We start from the raw sequence: 14,889 nt of genomic DNA on the forward strand, positions 1-14,889 counted from the left end.
GGATCTTATAGTCACTCTAGCCTATCTGGTAGCTTGAGTATTTGTTCAACTCACTTGCTATTGCCATGTAGATATTCAGTCCAATGCTCATACCATTGGACTGCTATCACGTATTTTGTATACACCATTTACAATGTGACATTTGGTTGGACTGTGTCCAACAGATGCTTTACTATTCATCAAATAACCAATTGATCAGTGCATCAGTAACAGTCTAGCTAGTATGAATTGGATGCAAATGTTGCAAAATGATTGGATTGCTAAACAGATTACACCTCGACACATGACATAAACCAAGTCCATGCTTTCTAGCCATCCAATTGTACACGTATATCTCAGATCAAGCTTGAAAACATGCACCAATTGTTTAAACAAGTATAATTTATGTTTATACTCAAATTCACTAGCTCTACTAGCTATCTACTTGTTCCCATTATGACAGACCAATATATCCAAACATTGGGCATCGAAATTAGCAAAACCATATATTAAAGAAATTTTCAAAAAAGGCATATCCAGAGTAAAAAGCAACGTAGTTGTCCTTTGAAAAGCAACAAAAGGTTGAAAGCAAGTTTTACAAAGATGCAACAATGGCCACTACTACATCTATTTTGCTGCAGCATCGAGCCGGTTTTTAATATCGCGAGGCGTTTCTTTAGACATCCCAGTAGCTTTGAGCTGAGTTTGTGGTGCTGCGATATTTTTTTCCGTTGTAGAAACGGCTTTTAAATGTAGTATGGGGTCTTTGTGTAACGAACGTGGCCCGGATTTCCCATCTCTATTGGAATTAGGACTTGCACCAACACTTGACTCTTTGACTAGCGGACTTGCACGACTTTTGAATGATCCCTGGCGCTTTAAACGACCCACTGCACCTTGCTCAGCATTTTGAAATGACTTGTCGCGCAAGTGAAAGTTGGGTGCTTCGCGAGTAGCATTACGGGATTGTTGCGAAAATTGCCTATCATGACCTATGGCAGAATCTATACCCGTAAGCCCTTCCTTTTCATCCTCCCCACCACGACCGCCATCGCGAGGTTGAGCACGACGCTGTCGACTTGCTGGTGGTGGTGCTGTATCTGTACCATTTCCAAACGCCTTGCCCGTACGAATAGCTGAAATGAGATCGTCCAAACCACCGTCTTTGGAAGCCATATTAGATTTCTCGCCTCCATCCTCTCTCTTTTTTCTGCGCTTGTCTTCACTCGCCTACCGATTGATTTCAACAGCTCAGTCAGTTTGAAAGCATCTACAAACAACAAAAAATTGATCCAAAATACCTTTTTGGCCTCTTCACGCTTTTTCAATTCACGCTCCTTTGCAACAGCAGTCTCGTTATCACTTTTGGCAGCCAGATAGGCAGATGTAAATTTTGCAAACGTACCAAAAAATTCTTCTGGTGTGGCATTTTTGACATCTTCACCATACAACAACAAGGCTTTTTCAAAATCCTTTTCTGCAACCTTGAATCGCTCATCCAAATCCGTGTAAATTTTGGTAGACTTGGCATGGAAAGATCTCATGATGGATTCTAACTTGACATTGAGCTGTGCAGAGGTGGTAGATGAAGTACTGGATAGTATGGACGAGGTCGACTTTTTCTTTTCTACTGTTTGATTCTCCTTTTTTGTATTTTCTTTTTCAAGAATATCCAAGAGGTCCACGACAACTTTGAGGTTATCGCGAATTTGAATAAGAGATTGCCGAATTTGAGCTGTGGTTACTTTTGAACCTTCTTCTACATGAATTAAATCTTTTTCAAACCCTTGGATAGAAGGGAAATACTTTTCCACTAGCTCGGTAAGGTAGTGAAGAAGTGTGTGTTTACGTCCTTGTATAGTGGACTTTGTATCGAGCATCTTAAGTAGTGAACCTAGTTTGAATCCATATGCACCACCACGTGCACCAGAGTTGAGATAATTACCCAAAGCAAGCACAACCTAACCCATACAATGTCAAGTCAATCACACTAGATAGAATACCATCAAAAGCAAAACACTTACCTTGAGAAGTTCCGTAAATTTCTTACTATTCATTACATCTTCACTAGCCTTTTGTAATCCAGTGATAAGAGTCTCGGCATCATCCTCATACTCTCCAAAACAGGTTTTAAAATGCATAGCTTTAAGTTTGGGTTCATAGTTGTCGATTTCAGAAATCTCGTACATGAAACGCTCTGCACTGGCCAAAAGAGGTAAATCAACTTCAGTATACTGCTTCAGGGCAGTCATCTCATCATCTGTAGGAATAAATTTGAGCAGCTCAGCAAGCACAAATCTCGGCAAAGTATCTGTATCTACAGACAAGATTGCTCGTTTGATCAACTTTGGGTCGAGTTTAACTGCTTTAAGCATAATATTACAGTTTTGGGAACGCTTTCCATCCAAAAATGTAATTTCCTTGGACGAAATATCTTCTTTGCTGGTGGAAGCATTCTCCATAGTTTTGACTTCACGCGCAGCAAACATATCTTCAAACTCTCGGTACGCGTCACCACGCAATTGTTTATGGACCTCCTCATCGTCAATGTTGGCCCAAATGGTTTCTTTAACTTTCATTGGAGCCAATTTGGTCCAATTGAATGATTTAAGAGGTTTGGATGAAAGATTTGTTGGTTTGGTTTTTGCTGCTACTGGAGCAGCATATGCACCAAATCCAGGTGGAGGCGGAGGTCCTCCCATTCCAGGTGGTGGTGGAGGTGGTGGTCCCCCCATTCCAGGTGGAGGAGGCGGCGGTGGAGGTCCGCCCATTCCAGGTGGTGGTGGAGGTGGAGGAGGTCCACCAAATCCTGGAGGTGGTGGAGGAGGTGGAGGTCCTCCCATTCCAGGTGGTGGTGGTGGTGGAGGGGGTCCACCAAACCCAGATCCTGGCGGTGGTGGAGGAGGAGGAGGAGGTCCACCAAACCCAGATCCAGGCGGTGGTGGTGGAGGAGGAGGGGGTCCACCAAGGCCAGATCCAGGCAAAGGAGATACAGGCGGTCCGCTCGCTGGTACAGCAGCTCCGCCGGTACCAGCCACAGATTCAACCTTGACCTATATTTAGTCATTGTATAAAATTTTATATGAACTTCAAAAGCATATTCAAACCAATGTAAAGCACCCCAAAGTCTAATAATAATCATATTTCAACCATTTAGCAGGCGATACACTCACACTTGCAATTGCTTTAGCTATATTTTTGAATTGCTCCAATAATGCTTCGCCTCCATCCACAGATGCAAGTTTATCCTTCATAGTTCCCTCGAGTTCTTTGATCTGTCTTTGAGCATTCATGATCTTAATCTTGACTTCATCAGCAATAGGCTCTCCACCTAAAGTGCATGCAAGCGATATAAATATAAGCGCCAGAATTTTTAAAACTGAAAAATTCAAACAGACATATCAGCAAAACAACCTCTGCTCAATGAAGTGATTTCTTTTTCTAAACGCTTAGATTTTTCAAGTTGTTTTTGATACTTGTCTTCTTGATCTTTGAGAATTGAAGTGCTGGTCATGTCACCAACCAAGTGTCTCATATCAAGGTTGGCCAGCGCAGCGATTGGATCAGGATCTTCCCCATCTTTTTGCAACACTATCTGCTGAACCACTTTATCAATGATCATCATATATCTTAATCTATATTTTCCAGTTCAACCAACAAAATAATTAAACTCTAAATCAAGCATACAGTTTTTGGATCTGTGCATGTTTACGTATTATAAGTAGATTTAAAGCATGACATACCTCTCAATAGGATTTGCAGGCAACATCGAAATGTGATTTAAAAGGGAGTGATACTGAGCTTGAGATGACGACACTTTGTTCGTCTCAACTAACTTGCGAGACAATTCATCAATATTATCCTTATTAAATGGTTCTTGTCCCATGCGATCAAACCATTCTAGTTCGTCTGACTCGTTTGCACGAATAAATACGTCAATCTGAGTTTGAAGAATGTCGTTCTCTAGATGGGCAATTTTCTATTATTATTCAAGTGATAGTGACAAATTAATAAACATGCAGAAATGGATATGCCATGGTGTACCAGATTCATACTTCAATAAGCTGAAGAAGACCAAGTTGAATAAACTCTAAGCGCATGTGCATACGAAACTCAAGTTCGACACCTGGACCTCCACAGATGACTGCATTGATAAATGACATGGATGCAACCTATAGTATTTATTATCAACCAACCCACAAAACAATCTAAATTAGTTATAAATCAAATTTGACATGAGCCTTGAATGAGAATTTGACTTTTAAATATTTCCCACGATCAGTTCAAATTGACAATACATACTTGAAGTTCTTTATCTAAAGGCGTCATGGCTCGACAGCTTTGCCATAAAGAATACACGACAATTTCGAATCTAAAGCGAGTATTTGCCTCTTCACTCAAAGCATCCATTGCATGCAGCACGCAACTGTGTCCGCCTGGAATCAGACACACTGCTCCGAATATCTCCAATACAAGCGCACGAGTTCTTGGAGATGGGGATCGAAGCGACAAGGCAATCACATTAAGTGCATCCTCCGTGTCCAAAACAGCTGATAGACCAATTTTGTTATTCATGAGTGACTTTAGACATTTAATATACAGTTCTTCAAAGTCGTTGTGTCTATATTAAAGATGGATTCTAATCAGCACTTTTTTAAAATGCACATAGTATAACCCATTGATATGCACCAAACCATTTACATTTTAGCAGTTTCCAGCTCGTTCAAATTATCCAACAATACTGCAAACCCGCCATGGTCAATAAAACCACTAATCCATCGAATAGGTCTTGAGCGCAATGACACAACCAGATTTGTCAAGAGTTCACGATCCGCCCCATCCTTTAGTTTCTGAATCTCTTGAATTTCATGCAAAACTTCTTGCGGTCCAGCCCGATATCTTTCACTGAGATGTTGGAGGAGCATCATCCACTTGCGATCATCTGGAAGTTTCCGTAGCACTTCCTTTTTATCCTCTGTCAGATTAAGGTCTTCCTGTTGAGTAGAATAACAAAAAGTTAATGTTGAATAGACTCAAACCATGAGAATGTCAATGCAAGCATTATAGGGTTGCATTCAACACAGGGACTATGATTACGCATTAAGCGCGACGAAGCTTGTACATGATAAGCCCAGAGACCAGCACGTTTTAATCCACCTCAGTTTTGCATTGACACAATAGTGCCAATGAAATTTGATGGTCTATAATAAATCCAGAACCAGGGAAAAGTAGATGGCATGGGTAATTGATAACCAACTTTTTTGAAATTTTACCATTAATAGTTCGAGCATTGTTTTAATCTCGTCCACGGGAGGAATGCCATTATCGGCAGCCATGCCGCCAACACCAGCACCAGTTACAAGGTGTCCAGAAGTAATGGGTGGAAACTGACGAAGCGGAGAAGGAGCATTAGAAATAGGAGTGGTGCCAGGGGGTCTACTGCTAGATGAGCTAGTGATGGACTCGACATCTGACACAGAGGGGCTTGTAGGCTCACCACCATGTTGGCTTCGAGGAAGCGACCCACTGGTTTGACTAGATGTGATGTGGGATGTCAATTCAAGGGCTGATGCAGTATCGAGACTCATGGCTATAACTAACAGGTGGCTTGAATGTCTAGCAAGAGGCAGTCAATGGATGTTTTCGATTCTTGGAGGTAATGGATTGGGTTGGAGTTGATATTAAATTGCGAGTTGCTCGACTAGGAATCGCCAATAATTTATTAGCTTGACATTTTGTATCGGAGTTGGACACTATAAAAACAGTGTAAATGCATTTGAAACGAGCATTTAATTTATAGATGGTCGAGAAAACAGTATACAAAAATACTATGATAGCAAGATTTGATTCAGTAGCATGTAGTGTCAGTAGCCTTGGTAGATATTTCCCTTTTTTCCCTGATGGATATTTTTGAAACCCCAGGTAATACCATCGATTACTACACTGCCTACTATGCCATTGACACTTCGAGCAATGTCATACATCCAACCAAGACCAATGGGTAAACTAGCAAACATATCGCTCAAGGACCAGATATCTTCATGTCGACGGATAAGATTATGGTCGTCAAATTCAAGTCTAGAAATATTACGCAAGGGAAACTTGATCAAGTTTGGAACAAGAGTGACGATGAGCCAGGCATCAATGACGACAACATATGCCTGAGAATGCTGTTCAGGACGTACAGACACGGATTCGTAAATTGAATTGACAGTTACGTTGATACAAGGAAACCAGGTCAATGCTCTGAATTTTGCAAGAATCGAAGGAATGCCTATAATAGAGATCTAAAAAGAGATTAGTATTGAAATGGACAAGACTAGAAAAGATGGGATGATTCAATATCATACAATTGGATCTTCAAAAACGGCATCTCGAGCATAATGGAGATTGATGGCAGTATGTTGATACTGTATATTAGAGCTATCGATTGATGGAATAAAAGGTTATTTTAGCATGAATAAAAGATAGTATTTCAAGCATCAAGACATACCAATATAAGGAAGCATGAATTTCCCTGGCAAGACTTCTTTGACACACGATGGATCTAGAAGGTACTTTAATAGTATCTATAGGATAGGTATGAATGGGACCATGACGATGATGAATAGAATCATTATTTTCCGAGAATACAGTAGTAGAATCCAATTCATTCATTTTTAAACTTGTTAAATTAAAAATGAAACTTGATAAGAAGAAGAGTTTTTGATAATAAGAAGAAATGAGAAGAAGAACAACAAGAACAAGACACGATTGACAAACTCCAAAAGTTGGATAAAATCACGGCGCCGCTTTCAAGTGGTTTTTGTAACCTTTTCTTATTCGTTTAATTGGTTTTCTGGTCAATCCATCTACTACTCTACTACTTACTGCTGTATCTCTCTCTACCACAATGGTGAGCCACAAACAGCAAAAACACTTATCCAACTCACATAGTGCTCAATCCACACTCAACCCTAGTGGTGATGGCAAGCACAATTCCACCTCATCTACCTCTAGCAAGTCCTTGGATGCACATGCACAAGAACTTCGAGTCCGATATTCTACTGAAGCAAAGAGTCTTAAAGACATCTTTTCATCATGGGCAGAAGTCGACTTGCTATACATTCTTGAGGAAGTTCAAGGCGACTTTGACCTGGCAGTGTCCAGGATTACTGAAGGTACTGTTGATGCTGTCGGTGCTTTGACTGTACTATCAAGTCTTGGCTTTGTTGTATGAATCCTGTGTGTCGCTTTGCTTGCAGTCAACTGGTCTTGCATGGACTTGTCCAATTCCTCCGTTTGAATGCAACCATCTGCCATGCTCTTGCTGGTTCATGCTCATATGTGATCTATTGTCTGCTCTGTCTTGCATTGTCATGTTGGATGCTCCATATCAATGACTACTGACTCTTTTATTCCATGTTTTTGATCTATTCACTCTCATTTTACTCTATCCATTACACACTCCAGGCCATGCCGAACAATGGGGTGAAGTCAAGTCTTCCAAGAAAAAGGACAAACCTGCTGCATTCACTGCTCCTGCTTCGGCTTCACACTCTGGTAAATCGCGCTTCACGACTGACCAATTTAGTTCTGACGATCGGTCTACTGCCTTCCATAGTCGTGGACCTTCAAAACCTACTGGTGACGATACTGAGGGTCAAAATTTGAGAGGCAAGTACTGTAGTCATACTTGTGTCTTGTTGATTCATCTCTACATGTGCAATGGTTTTTGTCCCATTTGTTTTTATTCTGTGGTCTGGTATTAATCCACATTACTATTTCTTTTTTTTTGGACTTTTCATACTCTTGTGTGAATCCTTGACTTGGACTTTACCAAACCGTCTTTGTTGTGCAACACTCGTCTCTTTTCAACTGTACTTGCTCACTACATGTATGGATTTGTGCTCATGCCAAATAGGTAGCTCAGCTTTTCGCGGTGGTCGCGGAGGTGGTCGTGGTGGTCGCGGCGGAAGTCGTGGTGGACGTGGTGGAGGCCGAGGTGGCAGCACTCGTTCAGGTAAAAGTTGTGTGAGTTGTATAGTATTGCATGTGAACTTGGACTAACTGGAAATTTCAATACAATGTCACTAATACTCAAGGTGGCGATCGGTTTTCATCGATGCCAGTCCAATCAGAAGGTGGAGCTGCTGCCAATGCCTGGGGCTCAACAGATGAAAATGTACGATCATTTCCGCCAGAATCTGCACCCGAATCTAGTGGGGAATGTGATACTGAAACAACCGAAGTCAATGCATGGGCTCCGGCTGCAACTGGAAAGACTCGACCTGCGTCATCACTTGCTTCCACAACTGCTGCAAAACAACAATCTGCTTCAGCTACAAAGGCACTTGCTTCTACTTCAGCAAAGTCAGTACAATCAAAGACTTCCTGGGCTCAATTAGTTCGAGGGTAAGTGCCATTGTAAAACTATACATACGATGGCAATATATTAAATTAATGGACATATGATGCACATGCCAAGAAAACCGTTCGTACTAACTTGATTGTATCAACCATTTGATGATTCTATCGTGCAGTCCTGATCCAGTTGTTGTTCCTGTATCTAAGCCAGTCGAATCTCATGTACCTGCTCCAGTTCCTTCAGAAAAATTGCCCAGCAAGCAAAAGGCTGCAGCCTTCACATCCAAAAAAGATGCTTCTCCTGCAAGATCTGTCACAGCAACATCGGCTATTGCATCTGTAGTCGCTTCGGCTGCTGTCTCAGTGCACAGTTCTCCTGTTGCAAAGCAAGTAGTCAGTCCTATGCCAGAACCAAAAGCTACTACTGCCACCGCTGTCAATACTTTAGATGCGTGTAGATCTCCTGCAGCTCCAGTCGAAACTGCTTTGGCTTTAGAACAGTCAGCGCCGACCCAAATAGCTGATACGACTACCCATTCCACTGCTCCACCTCTCGGACTTCGTCAACAACACGCTCCTCGTGCTCAAGCTCCTCGTAAACTCAAACAAGACCAAGCAGTTGTTATGCCGTCTAATGCTCAGCTTGGGTCCATTGGAGTTCAATTTGGATCACTTCGTGTTGGCAATGTTGAACCGGAATCGGCTTTAGCTACGACCACTACTACTACTTTTGGCACTGCCGGTTTATCTGGATCTGATAAACAACAATCGCATTCATCTCCAAAATATCAACACCAATCTGCTTCTGCCCGTATTTCCAATGCCGCATCACCAACTGCTCCTGTTGCTGCCTCTGTGGCCACTACTGCTCCCACTTCGTTTTCCAGACATCATCAACAGCAGTCAGATGCTGACCATGCTGTTTCGGCTGCTGGACTACATCAACAACCACACCAACACGTCAGTGCAGGTGCTCCAGGCCTTCCTGGAATGATGGCATATGGGTCTTACTTTCCATCTCAGCATGCTAATGCATTTGGTCATCCCGGAGCCATGCCCACTGACTATAACACTCCATATGTATCTGATCCTGCTCGTGCTGCATCAATGGTTAGTTCTCAGAACGTGCTTGTGTTCTGTCTAATTGGAATATGCTGTGATTTTTTAATTTTACATTTGCTAGGACATTGAGCTTGCTATATTGTATCGAGTAGTCTTACTTACAAGTTGTATCTATTATTTGTTATAGGGTCACTTTGGACACGCTGATCCAGGAGTCTATGCACATGGTATTGCTACCGCAAAGTATCAATCCGAGGCACCTGTTCCATCTTCTCAAGTAACTCCACAGCAACAGCACTTGGCTATGCCGCACCAACAAACCACTCTTGCCGGACCTCAGACTACTATGCCAACCTCACAACCCACCTCACACCAGCATCATTTACAGCAGCAGCAGTTATTGCAGCAGCAACAGGCGCAAAATGCGTACTATTTTCAAAACTATCCTTTCCCTGCTTACTACATGCAAAATCAGTATACAGGTGGATACCAAAATCATAACCCATTGTATTCTCAGCCATATGCTGGAAAGAATCATTATCCTGGATATGTTCAGCCAACTCCAGCTTCTTCTGCTCAAAGTGCTGCTAACGGCGTGCCTGTTCCTGCAAGTGGACAAGCTGGAAAAAATACTAGCAATGCTCCAGCTGGTCTTACCGGAGGTCTTTCAGGTGGAGCAGGTCCTACAGCACCCAATGCTGGTGGTGCTCCAGGATCTGTATCTGGGGGCAGCTATCCTTACCAATCGGGTCATCCCAACTATTACCAATATGACGATCTTTCCGGTGGTCTAAGCAACATGCAACAAATGGACTATGGAAAGGGTGTCAATGGTTATGGCACTGCTCCTCCCAATTTTGGAGGATTTGCACCCAACTCTCTTGGATCTGGTGGCAAGTCAAATGAGTACAAATCTCAGGTAAGAGGTTGCGTAAGTTGTACATGGACTTTTAAACTTAATTGATTTTTGACTGTTGAACAGAATCGTCAGTCTCGTCAGGGTTACGATGGCCAAAAATACTCGCAACAGCAGTCTCAGCAGCAGCAGCAAAATTCTCCAAATACTTCAAACCTACCACTTCAAGGCTCAACCTCTGTCAATGGTAGTCATGCTCAATCTGGCGGAAATAGCGGAAATCCTCAAGCATCTCAAATGCACAATGCGCCTGCTTACTACAACCAGCAGCAACAATATCAAGGTGGTCCTCATCCGGGCTACCAACCACATATGATGCATCATCAGCAACAGCAGCAGTATGCTGGAACTGGTGGTTATGGATCTGGTGGTGCTGGACAACAACGCCAAGGCTATTGGCCTGGTCAACACTAATTATAGTAATTTTGTCGTTTATGTTGAATAGTTTATTTACGTTTTTTTTGGGATTTACAACTAGTAGTAATGAGATGACGGTTGCTAATATAGTATATAATGGGGTTGGATGGCGCTGTTTGGATATATTGGTTTGTCATAATGGGAACAAGTAGATAGCTAGTAGAGCTAGTGAATTTGAGTATAAACATAAATTATACTTGTTTAAACAATTGGTGTATGTTTTCAAGCTTGATCTGAGATATACGTGTACAATTGGATGGCTAGAAAGCATGGACTTGGTTTATGTCATGTGTTGAGGTGTAATCTGTTTAGCAATCCAATCATTTTGCAACATTTGCATCCAATTCATACTAGCTAGACTGTTACTGATGCACTGATGCACTGATCAATTGGTTATTTGATGAATAGTAAAGCATCTGTTGAACACAAAGTCCAACCAAATGTCACATTGTAAATGGTGTATACAAAATACGTGATAGCAGTCCAATGGTATGAGCATTGGACCGAATATCTACATGGCAATAGCAAGTGAGTTGAACAAATACTCAAGCTACCAGATAGGCTAGAGTGACTATAAGATCCGAGTTTGCATTCCATACAAGCATGTGTAAATAAAGTCATTGATGCGTGTATAGTCTATACTAGTCTGTAGCCGTTGCATTGGGCTACGTTGGATAAAAACATGCATTTACAATAACATTATAAATATACAAAAGGCTATTGGTCAATGAATGACAGCATTCAATAGCATGGCGCAGTCGGTTATCAAACAACAGACTATGTTTAGATGCTCAATACTCAATCGAGCATCACATGATTATAGCCATGTAAAATGATTTATGCTGTTTGACACGCTCCTCATCAATTAAATTTTATCAATCTCGACCATACTTGCAATCAACTATTTAAACCTATCAAAAACAATGGTCTATAGTTATCTTGGCCATATTTACACTTTTTATACGCTTTTTATTACTATTGTACAATCCCTTCCAACAGTCTCGCCAGTTCAATCTCATCAAACTGATAGTCCACAGTCATGTTCTCAGCCGATTGACACGCTGTTTTTAATCGATGCAAGCAATGGAATGGAATCGTATCTTGTCACTCTAAATAAGCGTGTTCCTACACTTTTTAAACATATGAGCAGTTTAGGATATACAGATACTCTTTACAGCGTAGTAGCCTTTGGCGGTGCTTCTGCCGTGATTCAGCCTTTTACAGTAAAGTATTTTTTGGCAATTCAATGTCTGAAAATGTAAAGCAGATACTTGAAAACATTTAATGCTTTTTCAAATATTTGCGTTTGCATTGAGGGATTAAGCATGATGCTAGACATGAATTTTATTATTTAGAAACTCATGTTTTCAACTCTATGGAATCTGTACAATAGGATAATACTACTCAAGTAATGAATACTCTATCGATTCTTGCTGAAAAAACTGGAACAAGTTATGGATGGGAAGATCAAGAGGCTGGGCTTGAAGCAATACGATCTGTCATAAATATGGACGCGAACGGTGTGGTACCCAATTCGATACTTGCTCAAAAATGCCAACTTTATTCAGGTGTATCCAATCAAGCATGCTATATATCATGGCGTGAAAAATCAATTCGAAATATAATTATGGTGACAGATGAAGACAGTGATATGCCGATTCATCCGTAAGTGCAGCAAGTTAGAGTCGAATTCCTACAAACACGGCGTTGTATTAATCATGTCTTTTCACTTGCATATAATTGACTTGTGAATGTTTCTTTAGTTTTAATAGGATGGCTGACCAAACAACTGCATTTGCAAACCAGTCTATCTTGACTCAAAACGAGTCTGAATATTTTACCCAGCTCTACGAACCACCTTTTTCTCCTTCGATTCTTTACCAAACTACTTCCGGATACCTTCGATATAGATCGGCAAATCAACCTTTGGTCCTTTCTGATGCATGGCAACAAGAAATCGACCAAACCGCACACAAGATGATATCTGCAGGAATCAGCATGTCTCTTTTTTCCAAATCAGACTTTAATGGTAACTCCAAGGGGCCAATATCGTCGTGGACTGATGCAAACGCGTATCGTCTTGCACTAACGCATCAGTACGCAAACAACTCGGATCGGGATATGTCATTTACTACCTTGCTACAGTACGGTCATGCTGAACTAAACCTTCATGTGATAAACTCGACCAATCCCCAGCATATTGTATACACAGGGTTTAATGCCACAGGCACTCTTGATGGATTGGTGGATAATGGATATGGACAGTCTCTTCAAGCACAAGCATTGAGCGAACTTTACAAGGTTGAAAAAATGGCTCATGACAGTTTGAGTGGACCCATTGCACCCATGCGAGTTTTTACTCTTCAAACAGTGAACGATGCAGATCCAAATGCAAATGGGTTAATAGATGCTGGATTGCTAGGTGGAATGGTTGATTTTCCTAGATGTACCTTGCCGCCACTGCCTTTGCCAACTACCACGTCATCAACGGTTGCAACTACAATTAAATGGGCTACATCAACAATATCTTTTGACAACTCAACTACCATGTTGTCGACAGCTTCAACTACATTTGAACTGTCTACATCAACAATATCTTTGGACAACCCAACTGCCACGGCTTCTGCGATAGCAACAGCAACAGTATTGGTAGGATCAGCACACTCTTCTCCCCCTATATCCAATACAGCAGCTATTGCTGGTGGAATGCTAAGTGCCGTGGGTATTACTGCTGCTGGGGTTATCCTGTTCAGACGATCATCTTCCTCTTTACGCGCAGCATCAGTACTTTCACCTGAGCCTCCTCCATCCAATACGCTCAATCCAATATTTGAAAAAACAGATCCAATAGAAAATGCTATTTTTGTACCAAAGTTTGCCCAAGGAGGTGCAGAGGGCACCTCAAGTGCTACCAGTTTGTAAAGTCAGTTTGAGTATTTATCGCCTTTTATTAAAATTAGCTTATTTCAAGAGTTTAGATATTAAAGATGTTTCAGAAGCTTACGAATTGATGGTGGCTGCCTGCTTTGCAACAGTGTACCCTAGAATCAGCGGTCAGTGGACTGCACTTTCCACTATATTCACGCAAATGAAATACCAGGGATGTCAAAGTGTAATAAATAGCCAGTTTTGTAAAATGATTAACAATGATTAGCAATGATTAGTAATGATTAGTAATGGTTCATACCAAATTTACTAACAACAGCATTGTATCTTTTAAACTTTATTCCGCTGGTTTTTGTTTATTTTTGTATAAAAATACCGAATAGTTAAAGCAGCATTCATATCACAGTTTTGGTAAATCCCACATTCTTGATTCTTGCTCAATCTTCAACTCTCTTTCCACCCAAACCAAACATTACAAATAAAGATTGGGTGGCTGGTATAGAAACAATAGTTGCATTCCTGAGATGTGCCATTTCTGAACCAGAGCGCGAACGTACAAGTTTTAGGACAACAAAGGGGTGGTTGTATAGTTTGATTGAGAGCACCAAACAATCAAGTAAAACATGTGAATTGCAATGAGCGAGCTGAGTTTCAAAGTTGGTGATCGTACAATGTATGGCTATGCCAAAAGTGAAGAAGGAGCACATTCAAAGATAATTTCGGTTCAAAACTATGTTCGTGTGTTATCATGATGGATGTTTAAAAGAATTGAGAATAACAATTGAGACGGTCGATTTGTAGTCGAGTGCAATGAGGACTCACTCGCTTATTTTCGGGAAAATAGAGGCAGTGACTACAGATAAATACAATGTTCCAGTCTGCGTGAATCGGCTATACTTTATTGCACTCTCAAACTACCATCCCCTCATCGTCATTTACCATTGGCTTATTTGAAACCACACACTTAATCTATGCCAAGCAATTTACAGATGTAATTTATATTGTTTTTGCCACTTATTTTATACAGCATCACCATGAAGATGCACAAGATCCCCTGCATTCAAAACACCCTTCACTGTCACATTTGTAAAGGACTAGCAACTAAATCTCCAAACAAGGGTATCGCGCCAACCAACATGTTGCTCAGCTCATGTTGAGGGCTATAATAAAAACCAGGCGAACAGAGCTGCACAAAGAAGATTTGCTGTGTTTAGTGTTTAAAAACAAGTGGATGGGCAAATGACTAAATCTGTATGTGCAACATAGCAAACCCTCATTCCCCT

The 14,889-nt window shown here is 41.2% G+C and overlaps 4 protein-coding genes across 4 annotated transcripts; 2 read left to right on the plus strand and 2 right to left on the minus strand.

Annotated features, from left to right (window-relative positions):
- Window positions 1-606: 606 nt before the first annotated feature.
- Window positions 607-5,567, minus strand: BATDEDRAFT_89642 (uncharacterized protein; the record flags this gene model as incomplete). Its single annotated transcript, XM_006680143.1, has 10 exons — window positions 607-1,209; window positions 1,281-1,940; window positions 2,004-3,032; window positions 3,153-3,310; window positions 3,394-3,614; window positions 3,723-3,958; window positions 4,035-4,151; window positions 4,282-4,600; window positions 4,681-4,973; window positions 5,253-5,567. The coding sequence occupies 10 exons, from the start codon at window positions 5,565-5,567 to the stop codon at window positions 607-609; spliced, it is 3,951 nt and encodes a 1,316-aa protein (XP_006680206.1).
- A 276-nt stretch (window positions 5,568-5,843) lies between these two features.
- BATDEDRAFT_89709 (uncharacterized protein) lies at window positions 5,844-6,636 on the minus strand (the record flags this gene model as incomplete). The annotated part of the gene is made up of 3 exons (XM_006680144.1): window positions 5,844-6,266; window positions 6,330-6,402; window positions 6,473-6,636. The coding sequence occupies 3 exons, from the start codon at window positions 6,634-6,636 to the stop codon at window positions 5,844-5,846; spliced, it is 660 nt and encodes a 219-aa protein (XP_006680207.1).
- Window positions 6,637-6,824: 188 nt separating this feature from the next.
- On the plus strand, window positions 6,825-10,746 carry BATDEDRAFT_35457 (uncharacterized protein). Its single transcript, XM_006679945.1, has 7 exons — window positions 6,825-7,139; window positions 7,432-7,635; window positions 7,883-7,981; window positions 8,064-8,373; window positions 8,502-9,435; window positions 9,575-10,306; window positions 10,370-10,746. The coding sequence occupies exons 1-7, from the start codon at window positions 6,872-6,874 to the stop codon at window positions 10,715-10,717; spliced, it is 2,895 nt and encodes a 964-aa protein (XP_006680008.1). The 5' UTR covers window positions 6,825-6,871; the 3' UTR covers window positions 10,718-10,746.
- A 1,062-nt stretch (window positions 10,747-11,808) lies between these two features.
- BATDEDRAFT_89937 (uncharacterized protein) lies at window positions 11,809-13,642 on the plus strand (the record flags this gene model as incomplete). The annotated part of the gene is made up of 3 exons (XM_006680030.1): window positions 11,809-11,943; window positions 12,114-12,385; window positions 12,493-13,642. The coding sequence occupies 3 exons, from the start codon at window positions 11,809-11,811 to the stop codon at window positions 13,640-13,642; spliced, it is 1,557 nt and encodes a 518-aa protein (XP_006680093.1).
- Window positions 13,643-14,889: the final 1,247 nt, after the last annotated feature.

Source organism: Batrachochytrium dendrobatidis (genome assembly GCF_000203795.2).
Source record: "Batrachochytrium dendrobatidis JAM81 unplaced genomic scaffold BATDEscaffold_8, whole genome shotgun sequence".
NCBI classification, from domain to species: domain Eukaryota; kingdom Fungi; phylum Chytridiomycota; class Chytridiomycetes; order Rhizophydiales; genus Batrachochytrium; species Batrachochytrium dendrobatidis.

Coding starts and splice junctions, on each gene's coding strand:
- BATDEDRAFT_35457 (XM_006679945.1), top strand. CDS start 6,872: ATGGTGAGCCACAAACAGCAAAAACACTTATCCAACTCACATAGTGCT. Junction 7,982..8,063: donor AGGTGGCAGCACTCGTTCAG/GTAAAAGTTGTG, acceptor CTAATACTCAAG/GTGGCGATCGGTTTTCATCG. Junction 9,436..9,574: donor CTGCTCGTGCTGCATCAATG/GTTAGTTCTCAG, acceptor TATTTGTTATAG/GGTCACTTTGGACACGCTGA.